General features: G+C 37.7%; 1 protein-coding gene across 1 annotated transcript; it reads left to right on the top strand.

The window, feature by feature from the left end:
• Positions 1-820: 820 nt before the first annotated feature.
• Positions 821-1,896, top strand: LOC148694038 (uncharacterized). The gene is made up of 2 exons (XM_088699743.1): positions 821-938; positions 1,381-1,896. The coding sequence occupies exons 1-2, from the start codon at positions 898-900 to the stop codon at positions 1,868-1,870; spliced, it is 531 nt and encodes a 176-aa protein (XP_088555869.1). The 5' UTR covers positions 821-897; the 3' UTR covers positions 1,871-1,896.
• Positions 1,897-21,220: the final 19,324 nt, after the last annotated feature.

Genomic DNA, 21,220 nt, shown 5'->3' on the forward strand with positions numbered 1-21,220 from the left:
AGTAATAGTATCCCTCCGACTAGACAAACTCGACAAGTAGTATCCCTCCGCCACGTAATCGGACAATTAGACAAACTCGACAAGTAGCATCCCCCCGCTACCTTTTTCTTCTTCACCGGGTTTTGTTAATAACAAAGCTCGGCTGCTTTAAAAAAAAAAAAACGCATTTTTGCGCATCATCATAAAGTATGATGTATGTTTATTATAAACTAATCATTTGATACGTATTCTTTGACTTAAGCTTGGTTAATATTTTTGTAATTGAAAAATTAACATTTAATGTAAAAATTAACTAGAGTTAAATGAAAGAATAAGTGTCAGATGATTAGGTAACTATATAGTGAGCAAAAATGAGCTCCTGCTGTCACCCAATAAAAACTTGACAAATGTCCATTAATTCAAGTTTTAATTTTTTTAATTTTTTTTGGGCACTTATCAAGTTATTATTGGATGAAAGCGTTGTTATTAGATGAAAGCCTGAGTAAATTGGATAGGTTTAAGGGGGAAATGTGTGTTTAAAGGGAAAAAAATATTGTGTTTGAAGGGAAAAGTATTGTGTTTCGTTATGGATTTAAGGGGAAATGTGTGCGTTTCGATAGGGTAGTAGAGGCCTGGGTAAAAGCTTATATAACATCTGTCATGATTTTAATGGTCCAGCTCAATAGATTGGAGATTGGAGATTGGATGGGTACTCACTGTTGTTAACCCTAGGCTCAATCCTATACATCAATTGCTACACTATCAACTGCGGGAAAGTACTGCATGTGTTATTCCACTTTATAAGCAGCCAAGCTTTGTCTAAAACCATTCTCAGCATTTCCCAACACCTGCACCAATAACCCACATCCCCACCCTCCTCCCCACAAAAGTTCAGAAGAACTCAATTGAACACCAGAAATGATGCACGGTGGGACTAATCCTCCACGAATCGCAGTTGGGTTAGTACATGTTCTTTTGCTTTCTTTTTACTTATTAGTTATCAACTTTTTACTTGTTTATTTTTGCATCCATAATTCTATTAAACTCTTTCATTCACGCACGCCACCGCCCTCTCAGTTCGGTGAAAGTCTACTCATACAAAGAAGGTTGCATCTACTCGCCTCTGCATTTAGTCACAAACAGATTGTATAGCATAACGGAAACAGTACACAATCTTGTTAACCCATGACGATACTGTGCGCAACCTTCTTTTTCGTTTTCAATTTCCAGGTTCAAGTTATGGATCAAATAAATTTGGTTTCCAAATATCCTGTAACACACACCTTCTGATCAAATAAATTTAGTTGTGGACGGTGCCACTTATTTCCATTAATATTAGCACAATGGCACTTATTTCCATGTAATTTTCATATCTAATCCTATATGTTGTATATAATGCAGCACTAGGGAGGAGGTTGGTCAGTACAATTCTCCACTGGCAGTACACAAATATATATTCGCTCTCCTTGCCATGCTAGGAACCCTGCTCCAGGTGCAGCAAGCGACGGGAAATTTGCCGTCTCCATTTGTCACAGACCACAACACCGTTGTGATGTTGATTGCTGATTTATGTGCTTATATGGGGGTATTGGCGACTGCAAAGATTCTCCAAGCTTCCAACAATCCAGATATATATGAATTGATGAACAACATCAGCCTCTTGCTTGGAGCTCTTGCGTTGGTTCTGCTGGTGCTCCTCCTCGTTCCAGATTTCGGATGGTTTACTCTTGCATGTTGGGCCTTATATTTTGTGATAATTGCGACCAAGTCCTACCAAACCCTAAGAAGACTGTATACTGCAGCTGTTGGTTATTTCCGTGACAAAATGGAGAAGCTGATGATGAGATTGAGGGGCACCGAAGAACCCCAGAACCAGAACGGAATGCCTTAATACTCAATTCTACCACTTAAAACTTTAATTAATAAGATACTTGTTATTGACTTTGTATTACTTGGTCAGCTTTTTATGCCACCTTTTCTATTAAAGACAAGAAGGATCTGTTTTGAGTAAGGCATTATCGTTTAAATATTGTTGTTAATTTGGAAATCCAAGTTATCAGTCAGATAATTAAGCGGCAATACATGGTGATTGTATTATGCAAATGCATGTATATATTAATAAGATTTCATCTCATCAAATTTCTCTGTCTTTGTAGTACAAGACAATGGATGCAGACCTTGATGTTAACCTTTCAAAGCTCAATCGAAGGAAAAACCCCTCCACTATCCAATTATCATGTTTTAATTGATTTTTAGTTGCAAAATTTTCTTGTTCTAAGTTTTCTGAAATTGTTCGCTGCACAAATGTGTTTGTTGCTTTCATTTTGTTGTAAGTGTAGCTCAATACTACCGCGTTTCTTTTGCTCTCATTCACCAACATGTCATCTTCCGTAGTTCTTTAAGCTTCATGCCCACAATTGATCATATTGTGTTGAGAAGTAAATTGCTTACTCTTATTCCCTTTTGTCAATTTGAGAGAGAGAGAGAGAGCTTTCGTTTCTCATCACCTTTTACATTTTCCAGCCGACCAAAAACCAAGCAAAACTTGATAACCTGCACCGAGTAAAATCCAACCCCTTATTCTCCACGATTCAAATATTATTATGATTTTATTTTCCAGGAGAAAAAGCAAATAAAAATTTCACGCCGACAATTGGTCATATTGTGTTGAGAAGTAATTTTCAATTTTCAGTCTTCAATTCTCAAATATATGTCTTTAATTTTCGATTTAGTTGCAGGTTGAGTTATAATTTAGTTATTTGTAAATCGTTTTCTCTAATAAATTTCTCCACACTTTAGAACCTATTAGTTTATAAGTCCAAGCTCGCCCTAATGCGGATTTGGCATAATCAATCATGAACAAATTAGCCTCCTTGTTGGAACTCTTGCCTTGATTTTAGAAGTGGTCTTTGTTTTGGGTTTAGTGGGACAGTCACCCTCTTCTTTTGGGGCATTTGCTTTGTGAACGTTTTATCTAAGTACACCTGTCTATACCTCCAAATGTTATATAAAATGCATCAGTTGTTCATACTTTGGCAAATTGAAAGATTATTTGAACATGATCATCCTACGTAGGCCTGGCAATTTCTGATATGACCCGATAACCCGACACGACACGACACGAAATTAACAGGTGTTTGGGTCGGCACGATAACGAATCGGGTCGTTATCGGGTAACCCGATAAGCACCTGTTAAGATAACGGGTTGATTCGGGTATACACGTGGGTAACACGATACACGATAAGCAGAATATTATTTTTATAATTTTATAACCCTAAAAAAATACTGTAATAATTATATACATTAATTTTACAATTTTATATGACACACCCCGACCCAGAAAGTCCACTTGGACCCTGAATCGAGCTGTGCTGGCCGACACCTGGAAGGTGACGAAGCCATAAAATGTGATAGTGTATAAAAAGTGAATAAATTTGAATCTAAAAGTGTCTAAATACCAGAGTGCGCTACGAGTGGGAGCGAACCCATAGTGACCTGTACGACTTATCCATATTTCATCAATCCTGGCTAGCCAATAGCTCAATAAGTATACCTGCACACGAGTCGGAACCACCTAAAGTGGTCTGTACGACAGGACTGGATGTAAATAAGTGCTACGATCACGTGAAGACTGGGCGAATAATCGCGGGTCACCTACGAGTCGGAACCACCTAAAGTGGTCTGTACGACAGGACTGTGCACCTACCTTGAATCCAAGGTGAGCGTAAGGTGCGGGAGGTGAACATCACGTGAAGGACTGTGCCCTGGCCACGGGCGGGAGCACTAACACCGGGGTGCAGGTTTATGAGCTCTCAATGCATCTCAATATAACATGTGCAACTCATGGCAACCAGTACGACATTATTGATATTGCGTAACTCATAACTGTAGTCATGCTATAACGCAATCGATTCAACTATTACCATAAACTCACCTGAACTTACCTGGGTGTCCTGAGTTCACCTTTGCACTTGAAAGCATTCCCAATAATTATATGCAAGTAATATACATATGGATATATCATGATGCAATCTACTACTTAACCATGTCGTAGCATTTTCAATTATAAACAATATGGTGTGAAGTGTACAATCAGTAACGCCCTACTCCCAAAGTACTTATTTTCAGGGATAATTATCCATGACAACCCAATTAACTCTAATTTAACTAACTAATTCACAAAACTAAAACTTGCCTTTACAAATTTCCTTCGCATTACTCAATTTCCCAAGCAAGGCTTTTGTCTCAAATATTTTATGGCTGCATCTAACGTCTCGTTAAACTGCCTACGTACCCTAGACATGGATCAAGCCATTCGTAGTTCATATAGTACTTCAAGCATTCACAATAAATATGTATGAAAGTAATATGCCTAATCAATTTAAAAGTGTCGATAGAACTCTCAATAATATGTACGATAAAAAGGAAAAGATGCACTCACCTGGAGTCCACGCTATGATTCTCTAGCGCACACATCGAGGCGTCCTGAATGATTGGTCCCTGTGACCAATTATCAAATCACATCTCAGAACTCTTATCCGTATAATATGTAATTCACATAAAACACAACCTCAACGACATTCTATAATAGTTTGATACCCATTGACCACAAGTCAACCGTCGATCAAAGATGGACGGTAGGGTTTCCAACCCTGTATAACTTGACCCAGAAGATCCGCATATTAGATTTCCAATCCGCAATTCCCAACGATCCACAATATGTTTCTAGAATAACATATTAAAATTTCATTACGATCCAACGGTCAGATCTCCGCCAATTGCCTAAAACAAGTGGCCGTGAACATTTATTTTACTAACTTACAAATCCAATTCAGGAAGATCCGTGAGTCGGATTCCGGATCCGTAAATTCCTATAATATTTAAATATTACGTATTATAATGTATCCAATTTTGGTGACGATCCAACGGTCGGATCATCGATTCACATTTTATCAAGTAACGTATCGTAACGAATTTAGGTTCCAACTATCAACGTACGTCATTCAAATGACAAAACTGAATTCAAGACATTTGACATAGCCTAAAAATAGCATTGGCGGCCCACTGGCCACGCGCCGCCGCACGCGCCGCCGCGGGTGGCGGTCGGCCGCCCCGATTTGCCGGAAAATTCAACTATTTCAAAAAATTTTCAAACTTCACAGAAATTAATATCTCAGTGAGTGGACCAACTTTCATACCTTCCACGAAGTCCAAAAGTGGACGGAAGATGGTCAATTTTGCCGACGAAGCCGGCGGGTGCCTAAAACTTCCCGACATCGATTCGTCGTCTACGGTGGTCCAACGGGGTCAAGGTTGGTTGGGTTTTGCTCCTGGGATGATGGGCTACAAAGCCCAAGTGGTGGCACGGCCATTGCTTTGCCGATTTGCCGAAAAATCGAGAAGGGTGGCCGGAGCACCATTGATTTTCGTCAACTTTTGTGGCCTCAAACCGCCTCATACAATGGTTAATCAAGGTGGTTCTTGGGTGGGTTTTGTAGAGGGGAATGAGAGCTTCAAGATGGTGGTGGTGGCATCAAAAAACTCCACCGGAGTTGGCCGGAATCGGCCTTGGAAAGTGGGTGGTCGCGAGTGGGAAAAACCCACGGGAAAGCTGGGATTTTTTTTTTTTCTTTTCTTTCCTTTTTCTGATTGGGCTTCACCTTAACTAACCAATTTCTGATTGGGAATTTAATTTAATCAACACTAAACCTTGAATAACCAATTTCGAACGTCCGTAACTATACCGATATAATCCGGACTCGCAAACGGCTTTCGCCTATGCGTTCACATCCACGAGTATTACGAGAATATGTTAAAAGAATAAGTCATACGTCTCTCTAGACGATGGTCAACAGAAGTCAAAGTCCTTGCCTCTAGGGCAATTTCGTAAATTCACGCTTTTTAAATAAAATAAAAACGTAAAATTTGGAACGGGTTGTCACATTATACCCCTAAAAATTATAATAAATATATATATATATATATATTAAATTAACTATAAAGTTTATAATAATTATAATAATTATATATACTATAATAATTATACCCCCAAAATATTAACTATCTATAATAATTATATATATATATATATATATATTAAATTTTATAAAAACTATAATAATTATTAATTAATAATTTAAGATGCATGATGCATTGCATGATTTTGCATCCATTGATGTGATTTCTTTCCATTCAATTTCTTGCTGTTGCCGCCCTTTTTGAAAAAAAAAATGGAGGGAAAATGAAAATGTTAAGAAAAGTTGAAAATGAAACAAAAAAGTGAGGGAATTAGGGAAAGATGTTGGAGGGAAAAGTGAAAATGATAAGAAAAAGTTGAAAAGGAAACAAAAAAGAGAGGGAAAAATGAAAATTAATAGAAGTGGTGAGAAACTTTTTTTTTTTTTTTTTTTTTTTAAGTTATTAACTTTTTATCACGCACATGACATATCTCACTATTTTTATAATGACATACGTGATGTATGTACTAGTCCGTGTACCAGTCAATTATAATTTATACGTACAAAATAAATAGATTTAAATCTACTTAATAAATATATATATATATACACACACACACACACGGAACTTGATTGATGGCATATGAATTCTCCAAAACTAATTTCAACGATCCCAACCGTCAAACTTATTTGTATATGCTTTGAGATCACATCAACAAAAAATCGTAAAAAATAAACATTCAAAGATCAAGTAACGGGACAAAGTTTTTCGACGGTTATAAACAAAAAATCACGACTTAACGGTTATTTTAACTTCGATTTTGATGATTTTTTATAGCTACGCTCCTTGACCCTATATGAATACAATGAATGAATTCGATCTTCAATTTAAAATATTTACACAAGTGGATACCATAAAATCTTATGTTATACTTGATGAAAATATAAATAAACTCTAAGAAGTGTTAGTTAATCTATTGTTTTTATGGGATACGAATTCTGTTAAACTAATTTCAACGATCCAAACCGTTAAACTTATTTGTATATGCTTTGAGATCACATCAGCAAAAAATCACAAAAAACAAACATTCAGAGATCAAGTAACGGGACAAAGCTTTTCAACGATTATAGAAGAAAAATCACGATTTAATGGTTATTTTAACTCCGATTTTGATGATTTTTTACAGCTACACTCCTTAACCCTATATGAATATAATGAATGAATTAGATCTTCAATTTAAAATATTTACACAAGTGTATACCACAAAATCTTATGTTATACTTAATAAAAATATAAATAAACTCTTAAGTATTAGTCAATCTATCATTTTGATGGGATACGAATTCTCCAAAACTAATTTCAACGATCCAAACTGTCAAACTTGTTTGTATATGCTTGGAGATCACATCAGCAAAAAATCACAAAAAACAAACATTCAGAGATCAAGTAACGGGACAAAACTTTTCAACGGTTATAAACGAAAAATCACGATTTAACGGTTATTTTAACTCCGATTTTGATGATTTTTTATAACTACACTCCTTGACTCTATATGAATACAATGAATGAATTCGATCTTCAATTTAAAATATTTACACAAGTGGATACCACAAAATCTTATGTTATACTTAATGAAAGTATAAATAAACTCCAAGTGTTAGTCAATCTATCGTTTTGATGGGATACAAATTCTCCAAAACTAATTTCAACGATCCAAACCGTCAAACTTGTTTGTATATTCTTGGAGATCACATCAGCAAAAAATCACAAAAAACAAACATTCAGAGATCAAGTAACGGGACAAAACTTTTCGACGGTTATAAACGAAAAATCAAGATTTAACGGTTATTTTAACTCCGATTTTGATGATTTTTTACAGCTACACTCCTTAACCCTCTATGAATACAATGAATGAATTCGATCTTCAATTAAAAATATTTACACAAGTGGATACCACAAAATCTTATGTTATACTTAATGAAAATATAAATAAACTCTAAGTGTTAGTCAATCTATCGTTTTGATGGGATACGAATTCTCCAAAACTAATTTCAACGATCCAAACTGTCAAAATTGTTTGTATATGCTTGGAGATCACATCAACAAAAAATCACAAAAAAAAAAAACATTCAGAGATCAAGTAACGGGACAAAGCTTTTCGACGGTTATAAACGAAAAATCAAGATTTAACGGTTATTTTAACTCTGATTTTGATGAATTTTTACAGCTACACTCCTTAACTCTATATGAATACAAAGAATGAATTTGATCTTCAATTTAAAATATTTACACTAGTGGATGTGGATATCACAAAATCTTATGTTATAATTTATATACTTAATAAAAGTATGAATCAACTATAATATTAATAATTATATACATTAATTTAACAATTTTATATCCCTAAAAAGTAAAAACTATAATAATTATATAATATAATTATATATATTAAATTAAATTTAAAAATTGATGACCATTGGATCAGCTGAGATTAAATCTCAGCCGTCCATTTCATAATTATATATATATATATATTGAAGATTTTGTAAATGGAGGTGTAAACTTTTGAGAAAGACTTACAATCTTAAAAACAAAAACTCTTTATCCTTGCACATTTAATATTTGTAATAGATTAGTAGTGTATGTATTATTTTTTTTATTAGGCTTTTATTTTCGAGTGTAGATATAGTACTTGAACGAGAAATGTTTTAATGTTTTGAAGTAATATTTATGTGGCAATGTGTGGTATGTGCAAATTTTAAAAAAATATATTTATTTCTTAACGGGTCATAACGGGTCGGGTCACTTTACCTGTTGGGTAAAGTGACACGACCTGTTAAGGACCCGTTAAGATAACGGGTGTGACACGACACGATCCGTTAAGATAACAGGTGTTACACGAAAACGACACGAACACGATAGACACGACCCGTTTGCCAGGCCTAATCCTACGTTTCACAATGAAACCCGAAAAACAAACTGATGAGCCTCCTTAATTGAGTTCTACTACGGTTTAACAGGGTGCATGCACAAGTTTATCCGTATATTAACAATTGCTTTTTCTTTCGTCAAACAAAATTTCTTATTAGTACGTACTAGCCAGCAGGCACATTTCCATGATATCATTCTTCCGGTTCAAACTTCAAATGAATAAATATGATAAGATGTACAATGTCACTAAATTGTGTCTTCTGTTCCCGTAACTTTTACTTTCGATAATACCAAAGAGATAAGATACGGTTTACCTAAAAAAAAAAAAAAAAAAAAAAAAAAAAAAAAAAAGAGATAAGATACGGTTAGATGGAATGATAGGGAGCTTGGAGCCTTGGACTGGTGTAGTAAATGATGGCTGACCTAACATTCCTCAATTTGACTAGCTCTTCCAAATATGGTTTTATTATATATTGTGGGTTAGGGTTATTATCTCTCATATTATTTACAAACATCTTTAAGGTTTTTTTTTTTTTTTTTTTTTTTTTTAATATTCTCTAATAAATTTCATGTTCTTATGCTAAAGGCTGTCGCTTGATCTATTTTTGTTTGTCATCCTACGTCATTTATTTATTTATTTTTATTTTGATTGGACAAAGACAAAAAGAAATTGACCATCCAATTTCCACGCATCATGAAGAGTGGCCATCTACCAGATCAGATGGTATGTATGAATTATGAGAGAGTAAAAGGCTAGCCTTAGATGTGGTTGTGGTCTTTTTGGAGAGTTGTAGAGAGGTGAGCTTAAAATTAATGATGAGAAGCCGAGAAGATCACGTCGAGGACTATGAGTCACTGGATCAATTCCCATTCCGAGAAGTCTCTTCCTAATGTGAGTGTTCCAGTAGTTCTTGATTTGGTTGCCTGTTTCCAAACCACTAGCAATATATGACCACCTGTGAGTTATGTAAGGATACATTTTATATATTGATCCGCAGTGGCGGAATCAGAATTTTATAATATTAGGGTTATGATAAGTAAGCTTTTGACAAGAATAAGAAAATAATTACTAATCGAATGAATTAACCTTTTAAGTATAAATACATTTGATCAGTGGCTAATCTTAGGAGAAGAAGAAGATGGAATTGGTAGAAGCCTAGAAGAATTTTAGAAGGTTAACACTATAATATTTACACTACTCAATGCCCAATTACCAGTTCAATTCAATCAATTGAAAAGAACACTAAAACTTCGTGATTAATGGTGAAACAATGTAAGATATTATGAATTGTGATGAAAGTATCAAGACCCAATGATACGCATTCTTAAATCTTGATAAGAAGATAGTTGCTTGAAACAATTTATGAGAGACGTAATTAAGATATAAATTCTCAAATATTATATAATTGGGCAAGTGACAGATGAATATGTAGTGCACAAAGTGACCAAACAAATACCAACCCACATGAATGAGGAAGTAAAATTTGTAACACTACAAGAAAACATGCTATAGGACACCCTTCTTTGCACACTGATGGGAGTCTGTGGCTTTTATAACTTGTCATTCACCGACGTTAGTTATTGTTGGGCTTAAAAATTACACAAATTTAATTTACAATTTAGATATTTGTATTTTTAAACTCTTTTCGGTGCCAACTTGGGATATATGAATTGAAGTGTGCCATTGCACACTATTTCTGTACAAATCTTTTCTTTTAGTGTTAGCTAGCTTTCTGTTTTCATATATATTTTAGATTTGTTATTTATAATTTACACACCGAAGAGTCCAAAGCTTGTATTTTCCTTTTCTGGGTCGAACTTTTTCTTTTCTAATTAGATGGGAGTTTGAAAATTAAAACCTTCCATTTAAGAGGAGGGTCAAATGATGTGGGATAATTAAGCGGGAGGAATTCCCGCTTTTAAACATCAATTAGGACAGCATAAAATGATACTGATATATTGAAAATTTGAAAAATCAAAGTTTTAACAAATAAGCGGCAAAATGGTGCTTATCTTGTCAACTACATAATATAAACATCTCCTTAGCTTGAAGCCTGTGAACCAAAAGAAAAAAAAGGGATCTCAGTAGCAAAAAGAAAAGAAGTTGCTCTGCCAAAACCAGAATTGAGGACTACCAAGGTATTTGTTCTAATCCCTAAACCCTTATCAAATGAAAATTGATTATCAAACTAAATTGATGCGGAGGTTCATTTAACACATTTTTACTATGTTCTCTAGGAAGGACATTCAAGAACCAATAGTTGTTATCTTTGAAATTGTGAGACATGTGATAGAGCCTCCGAAGAGAGGAAGGCAAATGATCATATGCTAACACAGCTGAGGAAAGAGCAGTCAAATTCAGTGGTTGAATGAACTGGAGACCATGCAAGATGGGAAATGCTGAAGAATTTTGGAAATGCTGATGGAGCTAGGAAGGCAGAACCAATTGGATTTTGATGTCTAGCCAACAAAAATATTAAATTGAACTAAGGATTGCTGTAAATGGTCAAGCAGGTGGAGACGTTGAAGCTGAAGATGACATTGGTTAAGAGGAACAATGAAATTGATAGTATAATAATCTATTGATCATAAAACGTTTCATTATAAATACACCAAATGGAAATATAATATTATACTATATGAGTAATGATAGATATTGATGTTAGTGAGAAATGTAGGCACTAATAAGAAGGAGAATGAGAAAGTATTGAATTTGATAAATAACTACAAAATATAGAAAGGTTGTTACTATTCATATACACACCAATGCAATAAGGATCGCTTTTGTCACAATACAGACTTCTTTATAGGATATGTAGTCCTATTTTGTGGTTGCATGGTGGCAATTGAGTTTTGCCACTAATGTTGGTGCTCAATCTTTGTAATAGGCATCAATGGGAAGGGTGTTCTCTAGCCAAAATCCTAGTAGTGTAACTGCAGTCCAAATGAAAATTGATAAAGCCAAATTCCAATTGGATGTAAAATATATGCTAAACTTTCTGTCACTGCTCCAACTACACCATCAAATTAGGCACTCTTTGCATTGGTTATGGTCAAGAAAAAAATACAAGGAGAAAATACTAGGTTATTGGGGTCGTGAACACCCACTACCCCATTGTAGCTCCGCTACTGTTGACAAATAATTATAATAAAAAATTGCAATATTGTAATTTGAAAATGAGGATTACTTGTTTCCCACTACACTATCTAGCTGAATAATATTCTTCTCCTCATCAAGAGAAATTGGACCACGTTTGATATCTGGCCTGATATAGTTTGTCCATCGAAGGTGACAACTTGTTCCCCACCCATTGCATGCAAACATATCAACGTAACTAAACCAATTAGCACAAGTATGTGTGTGTGTGTGTGTTAAGTAGAGGGATAATAGCCATAAACCAATAATTCAACCATCCATGCATGCATGCAAACTGATTAATGACAAAAGCCCTAACAATAAGAGGGGAGCGCAGGGATCAAAGCTTAGGTTTAGGGCCCACTAGGTTTAAACGAAAGAAGAGATCTTTCTAGCGATTCAGTTCCAAGGGAATTGGATCCTCTCTGAGGCAATCCCTCGGGATCCTTCGGATCCACTAACACAGACCGTTGGATTTTGATCTAACGATTACAATTATTATAACTTTTAGAGGGACCCCCTGTTTGTAGCCGTTATATCAAAATCCAACGGCCCGTGTTAGTGGGTCAGGAGGATCCCGAGGGTTTGCCTCGGAGAGGATCCAATTCCAATTCCTAAAGGGTTCCAAAAGTAATGCTAGGTAAATTAGTTTGTAGACTAAATTTACAAACGAAATGATGTATGACCAATAAAAAGAAGCATGTTAGTAATCCAATCAGTAGCTTCTATGTCATTTAGTTTACAAAATTTAGTTTCTCTAATATTACTCTTATACAAATAATTAAGAATGTTCTTATTTCTACCCCAATGTCTTATTTCTTCACTCACTTTTTAATGTTATTTACAATTTTGTCCATTTATTAGAAGACCGATAAGGACCTTATAAGTATATAAAATTTCTATTTTTTTATTAGTCTATTGTGGAGCTTGACGCGAATTGAAGTAGGTGCCTGTTAGCCACAGTTTGTAACTTTTCTTTTATTGGTCTACTATAAGACTTGTATGCAATTTAAACTTTAATTAGTGCAGATCTAACCACAATTAGCAAGAGAGTAAAATTCACGAGCAATGCTAAGGACATTTTTTTCAAAATGAAAAGTAACGAAAAATTCAAAAAAAACTTTAATTTGAATGAAAAATGATAAATAAAAGTGTAGTAAATAGTACCAGAAAAATATTAAAATGTGGTTTTTCGTTAAAAATGAACAATACCAGGAGTGTTTCATTAAAACTCCCTCTTTCAAAATGGGATTCTTCATACATCACCTCAAATTTTTGACATAATATTATATAATTTTTGCACAAAAATTATATCAAAAATATAATGTGATGGAAAATTTATAAAGAGTCTCACTTTTAAAAATAACATTTCTCATAAAATATTGTTTCGCAATTTATACATGAGAATCTGTGAACAAGTTTATTAATGCGGATCTGGCCATAATTGATTAGAGAGACAGATCCAAATTATTAAAATTGAGGCAGGTATATCAAGGCGACTCTAATTATTTTTAAAGGCACAAAGTCAACTTAGGAAACGACCCTTACACTCCTCCGTATGTCGGCGCGTATTTTTGTTTCATAAACATTCCTATATATAACCGCGTATTTTTGTTTCATAGTGCCTTAAACATTCCTATTATCGATCTCAGATTTTCTTTTCTTTTCTTTTTTTTCTTTTTTTTTTTTTTTTTTTTTTTTTTTTTTTAAAAAAAACAAGGGAAAACAGCCAAGGCACAGAAGCCAAAGGAAAAACAGGAAAACCTACAGAGAGGCAAACACCAAGGAGACAAACAAGTAGTGAACAGGAATAGGACATAAAGACCCCTCCACCGAGTGGAAGCGTCACCCCAATCATCACCACAACGAAATTGCTTTTGTTTTTAACATTGCAATTTCTGATGGTGGTCATGACAGCACAAGAGAGGAGGATGGTTGCACTTCTTTAGGGTCACTCCACAACTACATTTTCTTTCTCATCTTCATGCTAGGGCTTTGCTCCTCCAGATATGTACGCTGCCGCTGAAAATACGTCTCTATTTGTCACAAAACACCGGCACTATGCTCGCTTTTGTCGTTGCTTTACTCATTTTGGTCGGATCGATGGCGACACTCAAGTAACTCCAAGCACTGAGTTTGAGTCTAAATAGTAATACTAACCCTAACCCTAACCCTAACCCTAATCCACTAGCGGCTGGATCAAACTTAACTCTTGCTTCGATCTTTCCGTTACTTGTTCCAGCTTTTGGGTGGATTACCCTTGTTTTCTGGACCATTTATTTTGTGAGGGTGGTGACTAAGTTGCACCAAGACTTGCAAATATTGTACACAACTGCAGTTTCTCATGCCTTTGATGTATTGAGTGAGCAGATGACAGGCACGCCGCACGGAGGATGAACAGGTGGGATGCCTTAATTACGACCAACTTAATTTGACACCCAAAAAATCACTCCTAGAAATTTGGATTCACGAATTAATGTAACACATCAGGTTGTAATAACAGGAATGATCATCACAGTCGTGTGGCATCGGTCTTCTTTAAACAATTAGTTGTAATAACAAAGAATCGCTCAATTAGCATCGGCCTTATCAATCAGCAAGAAACAAAGACATATACTTCATCACATTCAAGCAACTTGGCATCGGCCTCATCATTAAGCAATATAGAAAGAACCCGGATTCAATTAATAGTAGTATCAAGATGTATGAGGAGCAGAAATGAAGTACAGAAGAAAAAGCATACAAAGGAAGAAATAGACTTCTGTATATTTCATCAATTGAACAGTTGTACAAAATGATCACAATTCTATCTTTTTATAAAAGCATAACCACCTTTCTTACACTCCAAGTCACTCTAACTCACTTTATCCAATATGCAAGTAATGACATGGCAATCTCATCTTAACCCAATCCAATCCATATAGATGGTGACATGGTAGTCAATATAAGTGTTGACCCTAAAAATTACAAAGCCTATGTGGCGCGCAGGCCGAGTAACTAATAAGCTAACTACGTCCTTTGGTTGAATGCGGGGCATGCCAACTCGTCGGCTAAGCACGATCGAGGAGTAAAATTTGTTGATGTTGCATTGAGCGCGTTGCTGACTTCTTTATCTTGCGACTGCGGCTAAGGAAGGAACAAATCTCGGCTTTTGGATTCTCGAGCCTGAAGACAAGGCTACTAGTTCTGCGAAGTTCACAAATCGTCGGCACCGGATTCGGTCACAGTGATTATATTCGTAAGAGTATAAGCACGTCGAATCGACACCAGACTGTACGGACACAAGTATTCAAAGGTGATGTATGTCTTGATGGTGAATGTGGTTCAGCCGTCAGAATGCCGAACTCTGAAACTCACTTGTGAGTATCCAATCATAAAATCACTCGGCGTCCGATACGCTGAATGTCGTAATTCGTAACACCTTACTTCACCGAGAAGGCTAATAAGATGACCTCTGCCAATAAGGATTCGGAAACCCTTCTTAACCGAGACTTGGATAGGTAACCAGTCGGCCTCGACGGAATGCTGTTTATCCAAACTAAAGGTGCTCCTCGGTCGGCTGATTCTACGGCAACAGTGCTGTTTATCCAAGTTGGCTGATTCTACGGCAACAATGCTGTTTATCCAAATTGAAAGTGTTCGCCGGTTGCCTTCACAGTGCTGTTTATCCAAACTGAAGATGTGTCGGCGGAGAAAAGAAAATGAAAAATCTCAAGATGTTGAGAGGTTTTGCGCAGGGCAATTGTGTGTTGAATTGGCGGTCCCTCAATTGTTGCATGATGTTTTGTATTTATAGCACCAAATCCTCATTGAGATCAAGTCAAAATTATATCTGAATTAGGACTTCTTGTTCTATTCCGACTCTACTTCGACCAATTCTACCCCTATTAGGACTTTGAACTTACCCCCTTTTTGAGGCTATATTCATTGTTGGTCGAGAATCCAAATTGCACTAGGACTTCTTCGACCCCTTTGCTTATTCGAACTACTCCTTCTCGCAATAGGACTCGACCATTCTTGCTGAATGGCCTGGGATCACCAAGCAGCCCACAGTATATTTGAAACAACTTTGGGTCGAGCATAAACCTACATTCGGTCCAACAATATTATTTTGGGCCCAAACATTGCCCCCTCGCTTCTGAGGTCGTCGATCGCCAATTCTCGATTGAATCTCGACCTTGAAAAAGCTTAATCATCTTTTTCCTTTAGACTTAACTGCCTCGATAACCTTTACCATGCGCATTTATGAAATATGATTGCACAATCTCTATTTTTCCTGATGTCCTGCCACATGTTGACTCTCCGATAACCCTAACAACTCTTAATCATGGCCCTCGAAAATGTGTGCCCGTCGAAATGTCTTTTCCTCATCAATGCATTAAATTCGCCGCTGCACACAATTGTGCGTCCTAAATCCCTGAAAACCTCGATCCTATCCTTGGAGATTCCCGAGATATCCGAAATGATTGGCCATTTCCCGGTCGATTTTTTCCTCAAATTTGAAAATCTAGCGCTTCTGAATATCAAACGTTTGATCTTCCTTCTAAAATGCCTATAAATACCTGAATTTCTTTCATTTGCATTCTACGCCTTCATAAACTTTGAAACTTCCTCTCGCCAAAAAATCTCAAGCTCACCTCTCACAAACCCCTTTCAAACCCACACGAATCTTTGAGTCTTCATCAATGGCATCCTTCATCTCAAAGCTCTCTGACGAGTGCAACAAATGTAAGGATTTCATCGACCAGAGCGCCATCAAAACGCTACACTTCGAGAGTGACCTAAACATCACTCATCAAATTCTGGGGCCACTTTTCAAAGACGCAGTGCCAATCGTGCATCACCAACCTCTTCAAGGAACAGTGCCTGACACCCTTGCTACAAGGGTTTGATTGGTCGAAGTGGTGCTTGGCACGACCCCAAGGAGCTTGGCCCTCGACCACTGCAACCTGGGCAGCCTAGGTCGAACAAATGGAAAAATTCTTCGGCAAAGAATGAAAGGCTCTTGGTATTTACGACGTCATCAAGCTTTCGACTATGGAGATTGCTATGGATAAAAAGCTATTTATGAAGGCTCTGAGTTTGTGGTGCTCGGCCACCAACACCATGATCCTTCTTTTCGGCCCTTTCATCCCCACCATCCTTGATATCTCAGTTATTCTTGGGACTTCCCCGTCTGGTCTCCCAATAGATGCTGCCCTTTCTGGGTGCCCATCGAATCTCTACCTTAAGGCACTATTCGATGACCGGGCCATCGAGACGCTCAGCCGAGAGAGTCAAGAACATTCAAAAGAAGAATTTCAAAAATTGCACAAGAACTTTTTCAATTACAACACCCTCATCCTCCACTTCGATGGCTGTGGGGAAGCGAGTTTGCGGAAAGCGAGCACAAAGTTTTCCTATTCTACTGGTACAATAAGTTTATCTGTTGTACCAAGTCGAATAAATGCTTGGTCGAAAACATGCCGATGGCTCATGCCCTGGCTAGTGGTCACTCATTGGCGCTTAGTCCGGCCATCCTCACCAATCTCATTTGTTGTCTGGCTTAGACAACCATTAACAAAATCGACCCGTACCAGAACAGACCCTTCTGGGTATTCCAAATCTGGTTGCAGGTTTATTTTTCCACACTTCGGCCAAAAGTTCTCGTCTTGCAATCTACTGTAGCACTCGGCCCCCAATTGGCCTATCGACCAGCGCCTCCTCACTGGGCTGACGAAGTCTTTAAACACTTTTTCGACCTAAATGTCATTTCTGACGACGAATTCTTAGTATGTTAGCACCAAGAATACCCCGCCTCAATTAGGCTTCCGAAGTCAGCATGGGATGAGACTGAAGATACTGATCTTCGTCAACACTGGGGGTCGTTCGTGTTGACACGCGACCTTCCCCTCGGCTGTGACGCTGGCCGAGCCAGTTGGGAGGTCTATCATCCTCACTTTGTTGCCCGGCAGCTTGGCTATCTCTAAGGTTGCCCCGTACCCCTACTCGTTTCTCGCTCTCTCTTAAGTTGAGGGCGTCTTTCTGGCTCCTCTGAGGGGGAGTGCAAAGATACAGAAAAAGAGTTTTAGGAAAAGTGTAAAAAATTTCGACTCCAACCAACTGCTCCTGAATCTCTTGGTACTGACACATTTGGGGATTGGTGGGAAGAGTACACCCGCGACTTCTTTAGTGTCTCGGTTGAAGAAGTGGTCAATAAAATCTTCGACGACCGACCCAAAAAAGCTCATGCCGCCCAATCCAAATAAACGACCCAAGGTATATTATCATTTCTCCCTTTATATCTCATGTGCTTGCTCAATTTTACTAACTTGATTTCGCTCTCTTCAGTGGTTGTATACTAAAACGAACGGACGTGGTCGCCGCGGCTGCGGCCAAGAAAAAATTGGCCCCCTCTTCTAAGAAAATTAAAATCGCTGCACAAACCCCACCGACCAAACGACCCCGTCAAGACGTCCAGACGGGAGATGGAGCTCATTGACCTCCAAAACACGTCAAGAAATTGGTGAAGAAAAGGGAATGGGAGATTCACGTTATCTCCAGCCAGACCACAAAAGTGACTAATCCTAGTGTCTCTCATTCCGTTCTGGTTGTTCAGGCCTTGACGGAACAATTTCCAATGCCATCCCATCACCCGACCACACAGATCCCTGGGGTCGTGGTTGGACCAGTTGCCGCTCCACCTGCAGTTTTGGAGCCGGCTGTTGCGCCTATTTTGAAAGAGACGGCTGCGCCCGTCGAGGGATCCCTCATCAAATGACCGACGACCATTCTGGAAGAGGTATGATTTTATTGCTAAAGATCTTCATTTATCAGATTTTCAAGTCGTAACAGCTTTTTATTTCAGGGCGATGAGAGCGACGAGGGTGACAAAATTCCGCTAGAGCGTTACCCTCGACCAGCCAACCTTTCTTCCGTCAATCCTTCCCCTGTGGTTGAGGTGGCTTTTCAACAGCATCTTCCCGCGGCCAATCGAGGGAAAAGACCCTTGGTCGAGCCTGAGGTGACAACAGAAACGCCGCTTCATCCCCAAGATGAAAACCTCGACATTCCTCCACAAGAAGTTACCTTGGCTTTTGTAAGGCTCGTTCCCCTTTTCTTCATTAATTTTATCATGACGCGTGTGAACCCAGGAAAATATTAACTGTCAGGTGCCCGAACGTTCATTTCACCGATAATTCTACTTGCTGAAAGGTGTTATCTATATTTCTTGGCCACCTCAGTGGCCATAAAATGTAGATAAGCTCCATCGGCTGTGTGAATTGAGAAGCGGTCTTAAACACTGGGCTCGGCCATTAAGTTCTCTAGGTTTGAGTAATGAACCAGAGGACATAGCCGAAGTCTCCTCTCGGCAGGTTTAAAAACATATTCCCTCTGTTATGCATTCCATATAATTTTCTTTCTGCTTACAAATTTTCTTTTCTATACAGCCTTCGTGGGAAGTCGAGCTCGATGCTCTTCTTCAAAGCACCATTGGCGCGACTGGTTCCTCTGCTGCCTCTGCCGAACCAGTGGAGACCGTGGCCGATGATAGGAGCATATTTATGCGACTTAATTGGCTTGTTCTCGTGCATTTACGTTGTGTTTCTTTAGTTATTTTAGTCCTTTATGCCATTTTCGTGTGTTTCTAGGTTCATATGGCTAAGGAAGCAAAAAGGTGCATTTTGGAGCAAAATTGGGCTTGGAATGGATAGCTTATGTTTGGAGCCAAGGTGTTGGACGAATTTGAGGCATTTTAGGACACAAAACAATGGCCCTAGCCCAATTACATAACCTTGCCATGGCTTATCCCTTCTCCCTTTCCCTTGCCATGCAAACCATCCTATTTTAGGCCCATTCTATGTACTTAAACCCTAGCCCTTTAACCTTGCAGCCATATCCCCTCTTTTATCCACATGCATTCATAATCATTCATAATCATTCACCACCAATTCAGCCACATGCAATTGTTCTTTCATCATTGCACCACAATCCTCACCATTGCCGTGGCCTACCCTCCCATTTCCAGCTTTCCCCCTTGCAAACCCACATGCACCCTTTAATCATTCACCCATGCAGCCACACATTCACCCACATGCACTCTAATCATTCAACCATTCAGCCATTGCAGAAAATTCCCCTTTGCCGTGCATTACTCCCTTCATTCCAGCTAATCCACATGCATTTCCACCCACATGCACTTTAATCATTCCCTCATAGCTGTCATTCACATGCTCTTTCAACCATTCTCTCCCTATTTAAACCATTCCACACATTCAGAAATTCATTCCCATATTCACACACCAACACATCCCTTGTGCCGTGCACTTCCCCTTCACTTCCAGCATCTTCCCCTTAGAATCCAAAGTGACGTGCACATTCACCCCTAATTCCACCACTCCTCTTCCATTTCCACCACTCCCCATTCCATTCCACATACAAATACAACCCCAAACCTCACCTTAGACCTTGTGCAGCAACAAAGAGGAAGAGAAGAAGGCCTAAACGTTCATACAATTCAAGTTTGAGTTGTTGGAATGTTTAGGTGTTTCTTTTCCTTTGAATTCAATGTTTAATTTCAATTCTCTTTGTTTTGTAATCATGAGAAACTAAACCCCCTTGGCTAGGGGGGGATTCGAAATATATGTTTATGCTTGCAATATGATTTGATTACTTCTAATTGCGTTTCATAAGTTGTGAATTCAATTTGTTTAACTGTTTGATTGATAACTTATTTATGTATGTTTATTGAGAGTGCACGCTTAATTTTCATGCATAAATATGACGCTAGAATATAAGTGAGTTTCACCTAATCGTTACAAACTTATATTCACAAGTAGTAAAAGTTGATGAGCTCAATTGCGTTAAGTAAATTCTTGGCATAAGTTTCATGCAGTTCATAGTAACGAGTGCTTCGTCAATGCTTATGGTTTTCAAAGAACTTAATGATTCTTGCTTGTATCTCTATTATGCAGTTCATATGGGGAACTTGTGGGGAATGCTTTGGGTTGTCGTATGCAATCATCCAATTCAATAACGTTAGGAAAATCTGAGGGTTAATTAGTGCAATTCACGGTTAATCTGGGGCGTTGAGAATTCATGGTTTCTTGAAAAGCAATTGGAAATCGTTTTATATGCAAGTATAACATGTATGGAGATGAACCCCTTAGCTAGCCTTCCCATCCATTCAATTCCATCAAATTCATCTTTACAATCTGCAACTATTGGAGTGTTTG

Source organism: Pyrus communis, chromosome 9, assembly GCF_041283825.1.
Source record: "Pyrus communis isolate YQ-2024b chromosome 9, ASM4128382v1, whole genome shotgun sequence".
Taxonomy (NCBI): Eukaryota; Viridiplantae; Streptophyta; class Magnoliopsida; order Rosales; family Rosaceae; genus Pyrus; species Pyrus communis.